Below are 20840 nucleotides of genomic sequence, written 5' to 3'. Positions count from 1 at the left end.
ACGAAATTCTTATTCTATCCGCTAAATTTACACTTCTGTAAATAAAACATGTAAAAATGGCAAACTTGTTTTTATTTCTTTCGCAACTAGCATCCCACTACATGTGATATCTAGAGTGTGCTTTTGAAATAAAACAAAAAAATAAGCAATAATGGTTTAATAATGCAAAATGTTAGTAACACAAATGTTAATCTCTTAACTTACATGTTTTAAGTACATTTCTTTCTCAAAGCTAGCTTTGTATATTAGTATTTGTTCACATAGTTAAACTTAGCCAGTCAAACTTCCTCTTAGCACAGAAAATATTAGCACAACTGACTAGGTTTTAAACCAAGCATAATCTACAATTACAAATAAATTGGCAACACATTTAAAAATAAACGTTAGTATTTAGCTTTTTCATACATAATGTACTCTTAAAAAGCAAAACAAAACATTAAAATCATTAAAGCATGAAGCTACTTCTAAATATAACAAAAAAGGTCTTATGCGCGCTCCGATGATAAAACTACTTCTAAATTATGTGCTAGGATATCCATAATCAATTGGTCACCCCATCAAACATAGACATCACTTGTAAGTAGGTGATCCCCACTTTTGATGGATAGAAGAATTGACCCTGCGACTGTAACCACGCGAAAGACAAAACAGAGACCACAACATATCCAATGAAAGAGCAAATAGCGTGACGCAAGTGGTATATTTGAAGTGCTTTTAAATGCAAAGAAAAGTCAATAATATAAGTGAAAAACAAAGCCAAATCTTAAAAATATTCAACAAAATTTTATGACGAGCAATCAAGAACAATCTAATAAGGTAGTTACTTGCTTTCATAAGTTGCCCTCAATTTGTGTCACGTTACATTATGCCTCATAGAATTGTCAACTATAGTAGGACATACAGACTCGTTTGCGAAAATTGTGCGTAGCGCTGTATGTGCTTATTTCTCAATACACAATGTTAATTACGTAAAAAAAAGGTAATAGTCGTTAGACACCTTTCTAATCATTGTGAGGTCACGCCTGCGGAATATCTACGAAACGTGATACGAAGTTATTTTAATGGGCAAATAACGTGAAGTGCATGTATTTCTTTAAATGCGAATCGCATAAAAATAATAATTCGCATTATATTATTCTTGCCTTGACTGTAGCATATATAGTTTCAATGTCTACAACAAAGCGTAAAGCCTTCTTTTATTCAAATTGCTACTATAAAATATTGACGCAGGTGTGGTCTCACCACGCACATACAACAATATTAGTCTGTAGAAATAAACACAACGGCTCACAACAATAAGTGAACTATTCAAACAGTTCTAAAAGGCAATTATTGAAAGACAACGAATGCACAACCTTGGTTCACCTTTAATGACGTAAATTGATAAAACATTAGGGTGCGTCTACACGGTGCATGTAGCTGGAGCAAGTTAACATGCGCAAGTGACAAGAGCACAGGTGGGCATTTTGCTTTGGTACATGAGCGAGTCGCTGGACCCGCACGTAACCTGCGCATGCAAGCAACTTGAACCGTGTAGTTGCACCCTTAGGTACACAGTGACGTATTTCAGTACATAGAGATAGAATGATGGGTGCTGACTGGACGTGCCGTGATGTCTGCTCGGCCCCTTGCGTACTTACAGTTTAGAGCGCAGGTCGGATGTCCCAGCGGCTAATTGTCAAGATGGATCCTCGAACCTGGGGAGAAGAGAAACAAATTAAAGTATATAGACTTCTTTTTTATACCTCCAATTGATGAAGAGGACATCTATCATGTTCCTTTCACAGGGATAACTGGTATTACAAAACTTTTAATAATCAAAGGAAACTGAAAAACTCAATTATGGAACGATATTAGATACTTGAAGGAAATCAAATTCCTGAATAATATTTATAACTTTTTGCAACGCAAATTATTCTAGTTCGCCTCGACTGGTATTGATAAATCAATATAATAATAATCTCCTAATCTCTTTCCAGTCGTGTCGGATTGCCGTCCCGTCGGGTTATGAGAGTAAAGGAATAGGGAGTGCACTTGTGTCTGCGCAAATGCTCGTGCACTATAATATGTCCTGCGCAGCTGGCTGATCTCCTTAAAATGAGAACAGGCTCCGTAGACGCCATTGTAATAATAATATTCTTACCGCATATTCATAGCGTTAGAGTTTCCAGGCTCGAGCTTATAGCCGAGCGTCTCGTAAAACTTGATGAGTTTGTCCTTGCAGTCCAGAGACATTTTGTAGCAGCCCAACTCTTGGGCCAGTAGGGATACTGTCACTACGATTCTGAAAAAATAATGAAATTACGTGGAGGGCACCTAATAATAACGAGGTTCAGGGCCGGACTTGCGAGGTATGGAGGCCCTAATTGTTCTCAAAAACAATATTGAAAGTTGAAGAATTAGTATTACATACCTTTTGCCGATTATATAAAAAATAAGGGGTTGATCTAAGTCTTTCTTTAAGAAGTTGATTGATCAGGATCTTGTGTAAATATATTGTTTAAGTATTTTACTTTCATTCTACTATTTCAAAGTTATACTTACAATTTTCCCAACTGCTTGCCTCTGTAAGTATCATTGACCACCACGTCTTCTAGACGACCTCTCTGAAAATATACATTTCAAATGTCACTATAACTTCAACCAGTTATTATATTAATGAAACTAGTTTAGGAATTATAAATATGCTATGGTACTGGTTGTGCGAAATATAAACCGGTACTTAACTATGTATTTCGAAATACAACCAGGTTTTTTTACTTAAACGATAATTAATGTAATATTTATTGTCTTCTCTGTACAAAATATGCCAATTTCAAAAATCTATTATGGCCCGTGTCATATAAGATTTAAATCGTGTACAGGAATTACAGTTAAGGAGTCCAATACGTCACTTTTTTTTGGCATGCACGGTGCATCATGATTTCTTTAGGATGGCGGGTTAAGGAATACGAAACAATTCATCATCATCATCCTCATCCCCCGAGCCTTTTCCCAACTATGTTGGCGTCGGCTTCCAGTCTAACCGGAGCGAACTGCCTATCTGACCTCCTCAACCCAGTTACCTGGGCTACCCAATACCCCTTGGTTAGACTGGTGTCAGACTTAGATACTGGATCCTGACTATCCGTAACGTCTGCCAAGGATGTTTAATGACAGCCGGGACCTACAGTTTAACGTGCCATCCGAAACGCAGTCATTGGAGTTTCGAAATACGAAACAATTCATTCGTTATAAAATAGCATACCACAGCGCAGTTGTGAATGAACTTCTGTTCGATGGTGAGCGTGGCGGCTCCGATCAGCTTGGAAATGCGCGTGTCTTCGATCACGGTCACGTAGTACCCGCCAGACTGCTTCATCTTTGTGAAACGCTCTGAAACAAAGGCTTGGGTTTCGAATATTGCACTTTTGAATGTTTTTAAATAGTTAATTTTATTATAATTATTAATGTCGACTTTCTAAGTATAGCTTGGACAGTAATGGCTGATAAAAAGTGAAGGAAAACATCTTGAGGAAACCTGGACTACAAAGTCTGAAATCACCAACCTGATTAATGCTCAATCCTTCTCTGTGTGAGAGGAGGCCTGTGCCCAGCAGTGGCAGTGGGACGATAAAAGGCAGTAACATAATGTTTTAATTTTTTCAAGCTGCTAAGAGCAGAACCAGTTCTGTTTGAATTTTTAAAAAGTATTGTAGACAAAAATAAAGCTCCTGAAGTTCAAGATTTCAACCATAATAAGGAAACTTAGATTAACCAGCGACACAAAATTATCATCTTTTTTAAATACCAGTTAATAGGCAGGTCACGTGCTATTTTAAATACCAAAGCTTGAATTGTCTAAAGGTCATTCTGGGCCATCTAATCTAATATTTATTGGAAGACTGACCCCGTGACTTTTAAGAGGTAAAGCCTAGCCTAGCATAATATATTTAGGAAACCTTAGCAATAGAACGAAGTTGAGAATTTAAAGCTCTTATTAAATGCTTACAAGGGCATTTTTATCAAGTCACATTGTCCGGTCAATTTTTTCGCATAATTGATTTGCTTCTGTTACAATACCGTCTTAGATGTAAAATAAATAAACCAGCCGAATGAATTTCAAAAATAAGCCTAATTTACTAAAACATAAGTGCTAAATCCGCATAAATTGTCACCGATGTAAATAAATATCAGGAACTTGAGGCGTACAAAAAGGTCATTATCATTGCGGTTCCGTCAAGGTCGTCCGTTGAAATGCCGATAAGTTTCGCATACCTACCGCTATAACCAGTTTACTAGGACATCGTATTTGAGCACGATTTTATCAACTCTCGTGTTTGCCAGTTACGCAATGAACAATAAAGATCTTTCTGATTTGCCCCGTGAATGCTATTGATCTATCAAAAGTAGGTATTTCTAGATAATTTTGTTTACTATTTATATACCTCTCGTAGATTCGCGACATGATTTAAATATAATAATCTCTTAAATTTAATCAATATTTTTTTGGGTATAAAAGTATTTTTTGGGGGCCCAAAGGGTTATGGCCTATGACCCGACACTCGAAGTCTTTTGACTGTCTACAGTGTAGACAATACACAGTACATACCTAATGTATTTTCATTAACACTAGTAGTCAACCACCTACATACGGCTCTGTGGCATTTGAGAAGTATTGCGTATGAAACATGTTGAGGTAACTTTTCAAACACAGATTGCATAGTTTGGTATTTTTCATTTCATACATTGGTCACGCTCAGTAATTACGTGCAATAATATTTTGATACAGATTACGATAATTGGAACAATTTTAATTCTTGTGCCTGTTTCGCACCTCGTGTAATTTGTGTTCTAGAAAAAAAGTTATGTTGTCTTGCTGACTTACACGTTGAAAGTATTAATTCATACACTAGCTTATTTTATCTACCTCTACTCAACTTGGTAAAGGTATTCTATGTGTAATATGTTTTAATAAACCCATGCCATAAATAAACATTATTTATGGATCCACCAGGTAACTTACCATCAAACTGTTTCCGTGTGACATTGCCCACACTGGTCAGCTGTCCAAGCAGTTGCAAAAGCCTTTATCATAATCAGATCGCTGCAGAGGCCTCACTATCATCCAATCTTCACCAGGACTGGCCGCACTGATTTTAGGCTTGAATGTTGCTGGACTTTGTCAAAATCCAACCTCTTCAGTATCTCTGGTGGATAGAGGTACTCAGATGGCTTGCCATCCTGAAATGAGGTTGTATATTAAAGATGCATAGCAAAAAGGCCCAGTGCTATAAGAAAATGGTGGAGAATTCTTTATATTAGAGATTTGGAGAAGTATAAAGATATTTTACCAAACATTCTATAATAGCTAAATGATTATTATAGATAACAATGGACATCTATAATTAATTATTCTATCTATCAAAACCATATTTAAGGCAAGAACAGGAAAAACATATTATTATGCTATTTGACAACTTCAACAACTTTTATACAAGAGTTAAGCCCATGAAAGTTGTTCTGAGTATACTAATAACTGTTGACTAATAACTAAATATATAATGAATACTTCTTTTGAATTCAGAAGCTTTGCCTTAAATATTAATAGCTAATAAGCGATATTGTTGCTATTATTTTTTGAATAAAAAGACATTTATATGTGATACCTAGATTTACTACAGAATTTGAATAAAGGTGATAATAATATTATTCGCTTTACATTTTACAAGTTATCATAATTCCAATATTGGCAAAGGAAGAATGTTCATATTAACAAAAAGGAAACTTGTAAACAAAAAAATAATTTGTTCTTATCACTAAGTATGAAACCAAATTGATAAAATTTTGAGTGCTATGATATTCATCATTGATAGCAGATATAAATCATTTCCGGATTTTGTCCATTAGGTCCCTGATTTGAGTTGTTATCTTATCTGTAGATTTTACGATAAAAATAAATTAAATTCATTTATTTTTAGAGAAATTAGATAAACTAAACAAACAGAAAATTAATTATTATGTTGCATTTAAACACTTACCGCATTGTTATGTTTTTCCATGCCCATTTTCACTATAGCTTGCCGTTATATTTTAAACAAATATTTTTAGTACATGCTTATTTGAGCGAGGAATGCCCCGTTCTCTACGTAAAACAAGTCTATTTGTGTACGTGGCGGTAGTATAGTGGAACGCGCACTTCTGTTTCGTCAGAAATTAACTAAATACTATGCCACGACAAGCGCACCACGCTACGAGAACTATGTCCCTGAATATTCTTTAGAATATCAAACAAAAGTGAAAGTAATCTCGTCTCGCCACATATCACAAATTCATAACTCAGCGGGTGTCACAACTGTCAATTTATTTTCTAGGTGTCAACCAACAGCTGTATGTGATAACAGAGAACAACCATTATGAATTAAATCATTTAGTCGATTAAAGAAAAATCACATAACTTCTTTAATTTATTAGATGTCATATTATTGTATTCACTGTTTGTGTATTGTCAGTATTTGTCACCGATAGCCACTATTGTGAATCTTCTTGACACTTAAGCATAGACTATTTCTTAGTCGATTTTAGAATTCTGTGGGCACGTTATCATCCCTTCTCTAGTTGCTCTATGTTTATGGAAACATAAAAACAATATTTTGATGTGAATATAGGTTAGGTTGAAGTTATACAATGTATTTGAAGTAAAAAAAACTATATTTATTACTGTAATAATGTGTTAATTTGGTGAAAGATAAAGTAAAAGACAATGGCATTGTGTAAAACCAGCATTTTCATAAATATAATTAGAAACAATCGACATTACTCGACTTTATGTAAAAGTCTAACTAATATAAATAGTTTAAATTATTCTAAGCCAATATTAATTACTTCACAACGCTGGCTGTTTCACGAAAGTTTCAGAAAAGGTGGATATGATACAGAAAAAAAGGTATCAAATTTGGAACATTTGAAAAATGGTTTTAAGGAATTGAAGCAAGAATTGAAATTGTTTGGCCAGGAAGTGAAAGAGTTGATAATAACAGACCCTCTTCTTATTGCTAGACCAGGTAAGATAACAATAAAACTAAGATAGAAATAGAATTTAATTAACTAGGATACATAGTACTGAATGCGCCTCATTTTTTCTTGCTGCCATTTAGTTATTCTCAAATTATGATTACCAAATTTTTATAGTGACAATCGAAAGATTTTCCCATAACCTATCAGGTTTATTCCTTTACCCCACAGTCGGGAATATTTACGTAGTCAGTTAACTGGTTCTCATTTCCAAAAGGTAGTTATTTGGCACTTGATATCAATTAAAAGGAGTAATGTTCACCCCTTAACAATTTTTAAGCAATTGCTAGACTAAGCAATAGCCAAGTTTTTAAGACTGGTTATTAGAAAAGCCAATACATATTTCCTACATACAGAATTGTTTCTTTATCTACCGACCTACAGTCGCACTATTTTTACTGATACATGACTATCTCGTTTTTAAATAATTGTTTAGAAAGTTATTTTCAGAAAGAAGCTGGCTGCATACATAAAAACCATTGTCTAGTCTTATCTAGTCCTGTGGTTGAAAGACATAAAAAATAATTGTCAGTTGTCCTGTGTTAACATGTGATAGATCTATTGAAAACACTTGACTATGACCCCTACATCGATTTTCAATACTTAAAAGTTAAACCAAAGGGCCAAAATCAAAACTAACTCTGCAGTTTTTTAGAAGCTTTTTGTCTTTTTCTTAGATTTATTACTATTATTTTACTATTTCTAATAGTAGACTGTCTATCACAGTGAAATCTCCAATCTAACGGCGCGGCGCGTCGCTATGAACCGAGTCGATCCATTACACATTGATCCATACAAAATTTTCAACCTGGTCGGTGCAGCCGTTTACGAGGAGTTTTTTTTTACTTGGCTGTAACTTTTCGATGTATTTGCACATTTATGATTCCGAAAAACAAAATAAAATTAGTTGATTATATGAAAAATAGGCATTGCATTTAGTGGACTTTATATTTAGTCGATTTTTTATTATGGTCAGGTCGGCCATGTTAAACCAAATTTAATCTGTGGCACATACATTCAAAACTCAAATAACCGTTGAATTCGTTGAGCTAAGAATAAATTTGGTTCTTTTTAATTTGTTTTTGTTGATCCACAAGTTTTATTATTAGTCTCCCAAGCCCGATCTATAACTATCGGACTGTGTTTTCTAAATATATACTGGTCTCCACGATTAGAACGGGCGAATGTTTTCAAATATTTTATTGAGTGACTCTTCGTCTTTTGTATCACCTGATAAAGGTATCAAAACCATTTACAAGAAATTCCAAAACTTTTTGGGTCGTGGAGCAGAAGACAACAGTTCGAAAATTAATGAAGAAATGTTGTCTGTTGGCGGAAATGCAACTGCATCTGATGACAGTTTCATAACACCAGTTTCATCGGTGGGCGATCTTATGGCGATGTCACCAAAGAGATCCAATGATGTTTCGGAACAGAGGAACGAGACCAGCGATCTCCTCACCGGGTCGGACTTCGATAGCATCTGTGATGTAACTATGAAAGAGGTGCCAATGTCAGACGATATGTTTATTGATGCCACAAGTTTAGATTTTCTCGTGAAGTGTGCCGAATCTAACCGCAACCATAACCACATAGATCGGGGCAAGGAAAGTTTATTTGTGAAGTTCGACCCACTGTATGCACGTCAAAAGCTTGAAGACGCGAGCTCTGTTCATACAGATTCTGCAGCGGACTCATTGGAGTGTGATGTGGGCTACGAGACAGGCAGCACAGTGTCAGTTTACACTGATAACAATGTGATAGCACCAAAACAAACGCAATCCGCAGGTGCCATGCCTTCTCTGAGCAGAGATAAACCCATGCAGGTAGTACCACCAGTTGTTAACAGTGGAGCTCCAAAATCTGGTTGTAGTCACGCTAGATCTACACCAGGGCTGATGCGCAGCGTCTCTGCTATTCTCACCCCTTCTAGAGGTGTGGCCACTGAGAGACTCATTAGTATATCAGGTAGTACTCCTCCCACTGCAGCACCAAGAAGTCCTCGCTATCACAATTTTACAACCCAAGATGTGGATCATCTTCACACGCTCAGAATTATTTTACAAAAACAAGAACAAGAAGTATTGCAGCTTAGACAACAGAATAGGGAATTAAAGAGTACATTGCAAGATATGGAACACAACTACAACAGGGTCACAGAAGATTTGACATCTAAAGTTAAGAAATTGACTGATGAAAGGGACCATTCTCTTCAAAAGGAATTAAAATTACAGCAGCAAATCAATGATAAAACTATGAGCAACAAACAAATGAGTATTGTTATGGAGGAATATGAAAAAACAATATCTTCATTAATAGAGGAACAGCAGCGGGAAAAGATATTGAACCAGGAAACCTTGGAAAAGGTTACATCGGACAGAGACCAGGCTCTTAACCATCTCAGTAATATGGAGAGTTCTTTTAATGATCTGCTTACCAAGTACGAAAAATGCAAGAGCGTAATACTGGAAACAAAAGATAGAGAGAAGATGTATGAACAGAAAATGTCTGAATACCAGGCGGCTGTCAAGAAATATGAGGAGCTGTATGGGAATCTGAAACAAGTGACATCAGATGCACTTTCTAAAGCTAATGAAACTTTAGAGAATCTCAAGAAGAACTATAATATTGAAGTTACAAAGTTGAATGCTACTGTGAAGAAGCATGAAATTACTATAGCTTCCCTTCAGGAGTCCTTGGTTCAGAAAACAAGAGATAATGATGAACTGATGAGGTTATATGATCAGCTCATTAGTGAAGTGCATTAATGTCATTCAAACAATTTATCTCCATTTGGTGCTTTCATTCTTTCCATGCTTATATGTTAAACAGGCTGCTTTTCTTAGCTGACTTTCTCACTGTGATGAATCTCAACTTTTTTTATCTTAAATTATTAGTTTTAATAGTATTATTTATTAGTGTTTAGTTTTAACTTTTTGTGACATTTGTTTGTTTAAAATTTTGTGATTATGTTTCTCTTATTACATGTTTATGACAACAGTATTAGTTCCTGACTTTAAAATTTTGAATACATTGTTTACTGTATTAATTTGACACTAAAATGCTAATGTGTAGAGAAACTACTAAATTCAATACTAGTGACTTATCAATAATATCCAGACAATAAAATAATTTTATGCTTCCAGATAAGTACACGTTCTATGCATGCATTGTGTAATAGTATTAATAAAATAAAAATAAACAAAATGTTTCCATGTGATAAATTGATGTTTCATAGCAGCTATTTGTAGCAAGGTATTGTTATGTAGGCAGGGTAGATTTATTGGTTACTTAAAGTACCTAATACAACGCATAGGAAACCACAACATGAGAAATGGAACTAAAATATTAAATCATGTCAAAGATTTAACATTCTTCTAAAACTCATCATGTGGTATTTTGTGCCAATATTCCTAAAATTTTAACTTTTTCCCTCCAATAGGCTGTCATATTTATATCTTTCTATGTTATTTATTTATCATTTAAAATTGCCTCTTTTTAGTATTAATGTACATGCCATCATAAGTTTTTAACAATCCAGAGGTCATGAACATACATTCAAGGTGGTTGGGTGACTTGGCGACTTACCTAATGCTTATGACGCTTTGTTTCACCTTATATTATGAACAAAACCGAGAAACTCACTATGAGAATGATATATTCATGCCTGGTCCCACCACTTTTATGTTATAACTTAGAAGTACTGATCTGTATTCCATAACATAGATTTTAGACTTGTTACGCTAATTGTAGGGTGTTGGTAAAAGCCCTCGTATTTCATTATGTTAAATACTTGTGTAGTAATTGTCAAGAATAAGTCGTAATTTTTTTCTGTTTATTTTTGTGTTCTTCAAGTCCATATTATGTGCATTTTGTACTTAGATATTTAATAAATTTGTACATTAAATATTTCCTTGTTTTATTGAAAAATAGTTACAAATCATCCTCTGAAGGAGTCACCCGGTCATCATTTATGCTAGGATACAAAAAAATACAACCATTTGACGAGACATTAAAAATTCTTTCAGTCAATCTAGTGGGTGGAGTAATTATTAGAATAAATGTTCATGTTCATTAACAACAATTTGATAATTAAATTCCAGGTGAAACGGACCTCATCTGGTGTTTCAACGAGCCGGGCGTGTTGGACAAGTTCGTGACGACCAGCGACAGTGACCACAATGAAGGTTTCAGTAAGTGCAGCCTGGAAATGAGCAGTGCGGGCCGAGCTAGATTCCATGGCTACCTAGACGTCAGGGTGCCTAAGGACGGACGTATCAAAAAGGCGGGATATTGTGCCATGAGGTCCAAGAGAACCAGAGTAAGTTAATTACTGAAAACTATAGTGGAGGTGGAGAAAATATAAAAACTAAATTGAAAGATACAGATCTCCTAAATGCCGCTGAAAGTAGGTTGGATATTACGACGAGGGTGAATTTCTTTTTTTGTTTGCCATTCCGATGCTAAGTATACCTATTGTACAGGTGAATTTGGTTCAAGTCGCATTGCGGGATTTTTACATCGACTGCTACTACTGCATTACTGACCAATGCAATTAGCAAAGGCAAGATTACATAGAGCGCATTGCAGTGCTAACCTGTAGATCCAATGCGATTCTTGGTAAAAGTAAATGGGGTTTTATTCAAATAATGATTGAATTGTAATTGTTTTACAGAAATCATTCAAGCGCCCTGCAACATTCGACTGGAATTTGTATAATACACTAGTACTGAAAATCCGAGGCGATGGCAGATCCTATCTACTGAATATATCCTGTGAAGGGTACTATGATATCACATGGAACGATATATACCACTATGTGTTATATACTCGAGGTGGGCCTTACTGGCAAATCGCCAAGGTGTGTATATTTATGTATATGGAGATAGTTGACAAGACGCGATGTGTTCTGCATTAGCAATGAAGTAATTGAGTATATTAATTACGAAGTTGCTAGATATGAACCTCGCAATCGCTTTATAGTTAATGTTATAAAACTTTATGCTTTCTTTTTAAGAAATGTTATTATATTTTCAGATACCATTCTCCAAATTCGTACTCGGCTCGAAAGGCCGTCTACAAGACAAACAGAATAGAATGAGATTTGATAAAGTCACGCACTTCGGTATATCGTGCGGAGATAAGATCAACGGCCGATTTGATTTAGAAATCGAATACGTAGGTAAGATACATACCTGAACAACAGTACCTGATTCGTAACACTGGTTTATCTTTCTAACTTAGAACTTTCAATTGAAACGTGATCCTCCTTCCGAACGAAGTCGGGTAAAAAAATATGAAAAGGCAGGTGTACCTCTACCTCGGTGTTAAAAATGCTTATAATAAAGTATTTAACGAAACAGTACCTGAGCTACTCACGGCTGTAGAACTACAATCTTGAATGCGGTCTATTTCCAAAATATCCTACACTGTTTAAATGGCTTTCAATTAGTGTCTATAATAAAATTTTATATAATTTCAGGTTTGGAGTTTGATCCAACACATGAAGAAGAGTTTGCATATGAAATGTACAAAACAGATAAATATATTGTTGGAGTTTAAATGTTGTTATTTAAGATTATAGAATAAATAAATAACGTTGGTTTTAAAAGTTCTGTTAATTTTCTTAAAACCTCTGTAATATAAGCAAGAGAAAGAAAAAGTTCAACAAGTAGGTACCCCATTTTTTCCTTGCTTGCGCAAGGGCCTGGATCTGCACTTTCAAAGGTGTTCTTTGCTAAATATTCCTGCCCTGCAGATAGTGTGAGTGAAGCGTGCTAATGGCCTACAAAAATATTGGAAAAAGAACAACTGTTATAAAAAATATAAAAATGTGTTTGTATTGACCACCTAGATTTATAGTTCTGTGTTGAGGTATTTATTATGCTTTCGGTGTATTTTTTAGCTGGTTGCTTTTACAATAAAACGGCTGAGCCGATTGAGATGAAATCTAGCATAGAAATGCGTGGTCTACTTTCGAAGATCTATCCTATGCCGAGAGTCGTTTAGTCGCGGACGATATCTTATCTAGCAACAGCGGAATTAAAATATTCCTATTTTAGTAGGTTTAAATAGCAGTTTTCTCAAGGTACAAATTACTTATTACAATATAACAAGAATAACTTGAAATCTTATTTTAGGAACCTTTTTACGACATTTTATTATTGTTTAAGAACTGTTTATATTTTCAACATCCTAAATATCTCAGATGTTTTATTGATAAAAAATTCAAGAAAATGAAAGAAAAGAGAATACACATTTTTGGCATTCCATTCCTCTGAAGATTCCTTATTCAGAGTGAGTTCCATTCCATAAACGAATCATAGGTACGATTCGTGCCGTCTTGCTCACACGAGCATAATTCTTCATTATGCTATCCCGTTGTCAAAATTAAGAACAGTGATTTCATAGACAAAAATGGCTAACGCATCTGTGGCGTAAATGACCAGTGTTTCCACATCGAGGGGAACTTCCCCTTTTGAGGGGAAATTAGGGTCAAGAGGGGAGAGAAAAGGGGAAAGACTATAAAAGGGGAAATTGCGGGAAATCGTAGATAAATCCTTTCGGAAGTCATGAGGATTTTCGCGTATAATAAATGATGGCTCTAACTGCTACATGATTGGTGAATTTTGACATTATCTATCAACGCTATGCCAAAAATATTCAAGCATGCAGCACTCGGACGAACCTCACAAGTCACGCTGGCGTATTGCCATCTAGAGGATTTTTCATACGCGAAATATTATTTATGGACTCTACCGTGGACTAGCTAGTGTGTCACCGTATAAAAGAGACTGCGACAAGCGACAACACGAGCTGGTGGCGTATACTTAGTATACTTACCCTTATTTCAATTCTGTTTGAGGCCTAGAATATTATTGCGCCTGTACGACTGGCGCGAGGAGGCACAGCGTCGGGGGGAAACCCCATTGCCGCGGCAAGTTCTCGCGCAGCGGGTGGAACTCCGGCGCGATCCGGTGGCCTGGGTGGAGTGACTGTCGCAACCCAGTGCAGGGCACGCCACCATAGTGGCGGTAAGTCGCCTCTTTGAGGAGTGGCTCGGGAGGAATCACGGCGCCCTCACGTACCGCATGACGCAAGTCCTCATCGGACACGGTTGTTTCGGGATGTACCTACATCGAATCGGTCGTGAGGAGGCGCCCGGGTGTCACCACTGTGCGGACAGCCCCGAGGACACAGTTGAGCACACAGTCCAGGAGTGCCCTGCGTGGGAAGGACACCGCCGGGTCCTCGTCGAGGCTTTAGGCGGCGGCGACCTTTTGGGGGTGCTGTCGTTTTGTATATTTGACGTGAAAAAGTGCTAAAACTAGCCTTGCTTCAATAAACGTTTTGACTTTGACTCTGACTTTAGAGAGTTCGTACCTCTCATCCCGGCCGCCGCGCCAGACCAGGTAGACACCACGGGCGCCGGGTGTCGCGATGTCAGCAACCCAGCGGGGCCCAACAGGGCCAAGGTCTGCCGGGGCTGCGGGATTGTTCGAAAGCGTTACCGCGGCCCTGGTACACAAAAGGTCTACGGCGGAACACAACGGTTTTTAGTCAGTAAGAGCCTGACAGTCCCTCACCGCTGCTAACCTACAGCGGGAGGGTCATTTGATGATTTCTGACATCGTTAAAAAAAAGGCCTAAAATATTATGTGCAAAACTGAATGTGCTGACAGCGTAAACTGATTTGAAATAAAAAATAAGTATACAACTCCAAGTTTTTATTATAATATTTCTGGTCAGTCTGACCTGAAAACTACAGCAAAATAATTTTTGAGGGGAAAAAAATCCGTAGAAGGGGAAATCTGAATTGCCGTGTGGGAAAAGGAAATCTTTCCAGTGGAAACACTGTAAATGACTGATGTCATCGCCGTGATCATCATTCACGTTCATCGTTATTTTCCTGTATTCTGAAGTGATGTTTATATAAAATCGAGTTTATTTCTATACAAAAATCTTGTATAATTGTGTATAAGGCTTTTCGGTCATTGGTAGCTTTACATTGCTTTACGTCTCAAGGATATTGCGGTAGGTTATCGTATGCAACCAACGTAAATTAAAACTTTATTGTTCCTATTCATTGCACCTTGCGTGGGATGTTGACCATTTCACATATTTTAACATTCCTGACTATATTTTACAGTCTAGCGGAATAAAGCTAGTCATATTGGACAAGATTAATTTATATTAATCTAATTAAAAACTTGCTGATATTGCGCAAACCAGTTAGTCTTGAACAGTGACTTTTATGGTGCTAAGTGATATTGCAATCTGTCAATAAAACGTTTATGTACTTTCAGGTGAGACGATGTGAACAATAATAAATAAAGGAAACTAGTTCGGGAATAGTGAAAACAGTGTGTAGTACCATGTCAGGTACAGAGCAGAATATAGTGAACTCAATGCAGCAATTATCTGTGCAACCAAACATAAGTGGTCCTACTGAGAAACCTACGCAAGTTGTGACGCCTGCAGTGAACAGGAGTCAGCAGCCATCCACAGCAAAGGTAACCCCTGTGAAGGCTAACACTGTGTCCCCAGCAATAGCCACAATAGACCGGCTATTGAGCCTGGGAGCCAACATCCCACCTCCCCCACCAGTGATCACGCGGCAGTCAGACATGGACCCCCACACCATGGAACAGTTGCGAGCTGTCAAAGAGCTACTCACAGCTCAGGAGGAAGAGGCACAGAACCTTAGAGACATCAACCATGAGTTACGAGAAAGATTGGAAGAGTGTGAAACGAAAATCAAAAAGTTGTCTGAACAAAATGAAGAATATGCAGAAAAGGAAAAAGCTCTCTCTCAGCGGGTTGCTGAAAAAGTAAGAAACAATAAACAAATGAGTGTTGTCATGGAGGAATATGAACGCACCATATCTTCCCTTATTGGGGAACGAGAAGCAGAGGGTAAAAGATGGACTGATGAGAGATCTACCCTTGTTAGAGAACGTGATGAAGCTGCTGCCCATCTAGCTTCTATGGAACATGCCTTCAATGATGTGCACACCAAATATGAGAGGTGTAAGGTCATCATCCAGGGATACAAGAGCAACGAAGAAATGTTGAAGAGAACAGTTGAGGAAAACAGTGATGCTATTCAGAAACTAGAAGCAAGATATGAGACCCTGCGGCAGCATGCTATGCAGCAGCTGAACAAGGCTAATGCAGAACTTGATTCTGTAAAGAAAGCACATCAAGCAGAGATTCTTAAATTAAATGCTATGCTTAAGAAGAGTGAAGTGCATGCTTCGTCCCTGCAAGAGTCTTTGGCGCAGAAGATTAAAGATAATGAGGAACTCACAGCTATCTGTGATGAATTGATTAATAAGGTTGGTTAATGTATTCTAATCATGATACTTATACTCATTCAACTTTCATTTACATAACTAACATGCATTTTGTATTTATATGCAGTTGACTATAATAATATATTAGTGTAATAAGTAATATTATTACACATTGTGAACTTACTTAATGAAGCTAGTACTGTTACCAATATCGGAAATTAATTATTATTTTTTTATATAACAGTATGTGTATAATAATTTTAAATGTACTGTGCAATCATTTAATTTTGTCTGTTTTTTTTTTGTACATTTTTTAACATAACTTTAAGTCTTAAGATTTTAATTCCTTGTGACATTGAACAGTGAATTTTCTTTTTAAAATTTTTATGGTGCCTGACTTTATTTTTGTACATTTTATGTGCTCACATATTCGTCGTAAAAGAAATAAACCCCACAATGTAAAGCCTATTAGTATCGGACCATGCTTTTGTACCATTTATAAAGAATTTCTGAACATATTTTCATAAGATTCATACACAATGTAAACTTATCCAAAGATATGGTTACAGTCTGGTGTGTCTCTGACATCTGTCCCAGGAGACTAAGGTCAGGATAACATTATGGTTACTACTTTGTTAGTTTTCTGAACTAAACCTAGCTGCCATATTTAATTTTGAACTTTCTTTATGTATAAAAATGTAGGTATGTAAAGCTATAAGCGTGCTTAAAGTATAATTTAAATAAATTACTTGATATTATTGTTTATGATTAGTGTTAGCTGTTAAACCTATCAGAATTTGCTGGACTAATAGTTAATGATCCTCTAGTCTTTGATCTTTTCAAATTGGTTACAGTTACTTTTTTATGTTTATTTAAACTTTGTAAAAATATATGCAAGTAGATCAATAAAGTTAATAAAACAGAAGTAATTTTATAACAGAGCCCCCCAATCAAAGCTTATTTTCGCTATGACTATCTTAAATATTAAATAATTTACAATTGCTTTTCAGCTTTTATAAATTAGATTCATGAAAAGCAAAAACCAAAAAGTATAAGTCATTTAAATAGTATATAACTAGAACCATTGGACTTCAGTAACTGTGTTAATTTATTTCTTGTAAGTACATGAGTATTTGAAACTTAGACATTAGTATGTGCCTTTTGAAATTAAATCTTCACCATCCATATCCATTCAGTCCATGATTTGATAATCATAAATATCTAGACACCTAAAACTAGATTAATTTCCACCTCTAGCCTAGCCTAATGCAGTGCTGATATGTAGTTTTCTAAATTGTAAACTTACGTTTTGGCCTGAAAGTATTATTTAGTGGATGAGGTAAAATAAAATTAACCCTACTAAAACATGTTACATTTTATCCAAACATATGACATTCCACATTATTTTTGTAGATCTTTAATCCTAACAAAATGAGACTGCAACAACCACAGTCGAGTAAAAGACCATGTTTCATGTCATCTACATTCACAACTATGCATCTCATGAGAATCCCATTAAGCCTGAATTCTACATTACAATTTGTTTTGTCTAGAATAAGCATAATTTAGTTAATATTTACTATTACATATTTTTTATATCTTTGATTTTTCGCATAAATTAACTGCAATTTATTCGTATGAATAGAAATTAAAAATAAATTGTTTCCTTTTGTAATTGGTTTATATTTTTTTCTACATTATTCCTTAATTTCCTCAATCCTCACATTCAATCTAGAACTTGAACCAAGGTAATAAAAAATGTAGGTTTTGTATATCAATAATTTATTTACAGTTTTCAAAATATTATCATTAGTTAACACTTAGCTACAAAACTAAAATTTCATGGAAGACTATACAAATACAAAAATGATTGTACAAAACAAGAAGGGTGTTCAATTTACATGTTTCAGGACTTGTTCTTCAAAAATTTATATGTGTCCTTACTAACTAAATAACTGAGTGCTGAGACTATTGTTGATGCAGCTGTCACTCCACACAGGGCGTGAAGAGCTGGGTGGTCCACATAGCCAAACACTGGAGATGCTAGTGTTGTGCCCACCTGAAATATCACAGATTACATCAGTTTGTGTAATTCTATTCTATTATTATCAGAATAATAAATATTATTGTTATCTTTTCTTTATCTCTTACAGCACATAACTTGAATACTGAATGATAGGTAAACAATATATTTGTTCAACAGGGATATTTGAATAGAAGCCTTCTGAGGTGTTTCGAACAATGGTTAAAATTGGTTGTGACTCACCAGTAGAAGCTGTATTGCAGTGTTGACTTTACTGATGAATGTGGGGGCCAATTGGGCAGTCGCATGAGTCACATCAAAGTATCGGCTCAGTGTTCTCTGTAACAACATGGCAGGAAATTAGATTATTGATAATAAAAACAATATTATGTCTGATACAGCATGGAGAGTGTATACCTAGTAATAAAAGGTCTCAAAGAAATGATAATTGTTTGATAGTATTATCAGTTTTTGTGATACAAGCAATAAAATACTTACTGGAGGTGGTAAGCTCATGTATCTGATGACAAAGCCAGCTACAACCAATGCCACATCTCGGCTAACAATCAGAAGGGTAAGTGAGAGAGGTATCAGGTTCTGATAAGTCAGTGATATGAAGAGAGTGCCTACTAGGACCTTGTCTGCCATTGGGTCAAGGAAAGACCCCATTTTTGTTGATTGGCCCTTCCAGTTTCTGGCTATCCATCCATCTAACTGTGAATCAATCAAACAGTGGTTAGTAAATTACTTCCATTGCCATATGAATAAATAAAAATATGAACAGCAACACTAGATTGAAAGTAAGATTGAATTGTGAAAACAAATGATTTTATTTAGATGGGGCTAAAAGACTGCAAAATGAAGGTAAGAACAACATAGTAGCAGTTTTTGTTCATTTCTTTACATAATTCAGTAAAAAAGGCTGCAGATTCAATATCAATGATCTCTAGGAAACTTGGCCTTTATTTCAGCACGTAAACTTACCAGATCAGTGACACCAGCAAACACCAATAAACCCAGTGCAACATTATAGTCTTCTTGGAATATTGTGTATCCTAAATACGGAGACATTGCTATTCTTGTGAAACACAAGATGTTTGGTATTGTGAACACATTCTCTTTCTGTAACAAAATAGTTATTGTAGTAAATTCCAGTTCCAGTAAAATAGTCAAATCTCAAGAAAGATATACTAAGGCCCAAGTTGATCGACAACATTGAAATTGGTTTTCAGTTTACTATGACTTTTCAAGTTTTAAATGTAATCAGTTGTTTTATGAAGAACTGATGTTTATGTTGTTGGTGAACATGGGCCTTAGAAGATATAAAGTAAGAATGATTGGTAATTTCATGAATTTAGATATTATTTACCTCTACAACTTCTTCAATCCTCTCTTTTACTTTGGCTTTAGTTTCAAGTATATCTTTTATGATATACTCTTTCTTCACTCTCAGTTTCTGACCCGTTACTTCTTTTTGATGCTTTATGTCCCTCACAATCTCTTCACCCTTTTGTCTAATCCGGTGTTCTGTATCCTTCAATTGGTCTTTTTTGTGTTCAAATGCATCTTTTAGAGCGTGCGCTTTCTTCTCTAAGGTTAGGAACTGTTTCTTTTCATCAGAATAATATAAACATGACACGGACGAAACCTGTACAGGATGTCTTATCCTTCTTCTAGGATTAGAAAAGACTGTAACATATTCTCGGAGAGAGACAGAGTATTCTCGAGTAATATTGGGCCGGTACAAAAGCGAGACATGTTTTATGAAATTGCATCTTGTCAGTAGTTTCATAATAGCCGTGTTACACACCACTAAACAGTGATCGAGTTGATTTTATATGAAAGAAGTTCGACATTCGCTGTAGATACGAAACTGAAATTGTTACTATTTACTTGTAAATTGAGACAGATACGAATTTTCGGCGAAAATAATTCGCCATAAATTTATTTGTGATCTGTCACTGTCTGTCAAAGTTTCAAGTTGATAATAATGTCAACAGTGTTGCCAGATGAGGATCTAGCATTCTCCCCAAATCTCACCCAAAATCCCCCCAAAATGTTATTGTTTTGAGAAAAAACCCCCAGTTATTAGAAAAATATTTATAATACAATAATTTATAATAATTTAGCAATTGCTTCCATGACTGGATCAGCATCCCCACTTGCGTCATCGGCTGCAGTTCCATACATTTTCTCCGAGTTAAATCTCATGAGCATCTTTGAAGTTACTTTAAAATGAACACATCCTTCCGGCATTGGAAATCTTACACTCAAAATAGATTCGGGTGTGTTGATGGCTAATCTGTTTCTCAATTTGTCTTTAATAATCGCAACTTGCGAGAAAGCTTTTTTATCGTTCTCCGCACGCAGCATTATTGTGGTAGTGTGTGTTGTTTTTATGCGTGGTTCTATGGTGCGTTCATTAAGTAGTGAGTAATTTGTTCGCGTTCAATCATAAAACTTTTTCG

The 20840-nt window shown here is 35.7% G+C and overlaps 5 protein-coding genes across 5 annotated transcripts; 3 read left to right on the top strand and 2 right to left on the bottom strand.

Annotated features, from left to right (window-relative positions):
* Positions 1-1120: 1120 nt before the first annotated feature.
* LOC110378614 (probable glucosamine 6-phosphate N-acetyltransferase) lies at positions 1121-6352 on the bottom strand. The gene is given in 8 exon segments (XM_064039879.1): positions 1121-1697; positions 2144-2284; positions 2545-2606; positions 3248-3375; positions 5006-5062; positions 5065-5166; positions 5169-5223; positions 6021-6352. Coding segments are annotated over 8 exon segments (591 nt in total). The 5' UTR covers positions 6048-6352; the 3' UTR covers positions 1121-1678.
* Positions 6353-6605: 253 nt separating this feature from the next.
* Positions 6606-12664, top strand: LOC110378591 (complex I intermediate-associated protein 30, mitochondrial). Its single transcript, XM_021337926.3, has 5 exons — positions 6606-7043; positions 11157-11374; positions 11729-11914; positions 12091-12235; positions 12536-12664. The coding sequence occupies exons 1-5, from the start codon at positions 6743-6745 to the stop codon at positions 12613-12615; spliced, it is 930 nt and encodes a 309-aa protein (XP_021193601.3). The 5' UTR covers positions 6606-6742; the 3' UTR covers positions 12616-12664.
* LOC126056236 (uncharacterized) lies at positions 7887-10172 on the top strand. Its single transcript, XM_049848501.2, has one exon. It carries the CDS (start codon positions 8238-8240, stop codon positions 9819-9821), a length of 1584 nt encoding a protein of 527 aa, XP_049704458.2. The 5' UTR covers positions 7887-8237; the 3' UTR covers positions 9822-10172.
* Positions 12665-14914: 2250 nt separating the features above from the next.
* LOC110378590 (transforming acidic coiled-coil-containing protein 3) lies at positions 14915-18024 on the top strand. The gene is made up of 2 exons (XM_021337925.3): positions 14915-15087; positions 15360-18024. Exon 2 carries the CDS (start codon positions 15429-15431, stop codon positions 16398-16400), a length of 972 nt encoding a protein of 323 aa, XP_021193600.3. The 5' UTR covers positions 14915-15087; positions 15360-15428; the 3' UTR covers positions 16401-18024.
* A 90-nt stretch (positions 18025-18114) lies between these two features.
* LOC110378586 (probable cardiolipin synthase (CMP-forming)) lies at positions 18115-20356 on the bottom strand. Its single transcript, XM_021337921.3, has 5 exons — positions 19742-20356; positions 19357-19494; positions 18871-19086; positions 18616-18711; positions 18115-18408 (listed from the first exon to the last, which is right to left on the bottom strand). The coding sequence occupies exons 1-5, from the start codon at positions 20162-20164 to the stop codon at positions 18256-18258; spliced, it is 1026 nt and encodes a 341-aa protein (XP_021193596.3). The 5' UTR covers positions 20165-20356; the 3' UTR covers positions 18115-18255.
* Positions 20357-20840: the final 484 nt, after the last annotated feature.

This window comes from Helicoverpa armigera, chromosome 20 (genome assembly GCF_030705265.1).
Source record: "Helicoverpa armigera isolate CAAS_96S chromosome 20, ASM3070526v1, whole genome shotgun sequence".
Taxonomy (NCBI): domain Eukaryota; kingdom Metazoa; phylum Arthropoda; class Insecta; order Lepidoptera; family Noctuidae; genus Helicoverpa; species Helicoverpa armigera.
The sequence above is the reverse complement of the archived record's forward strand: the minus strand, read 5'-3'. Positions and strand labels throughout refer to the sequence as shown.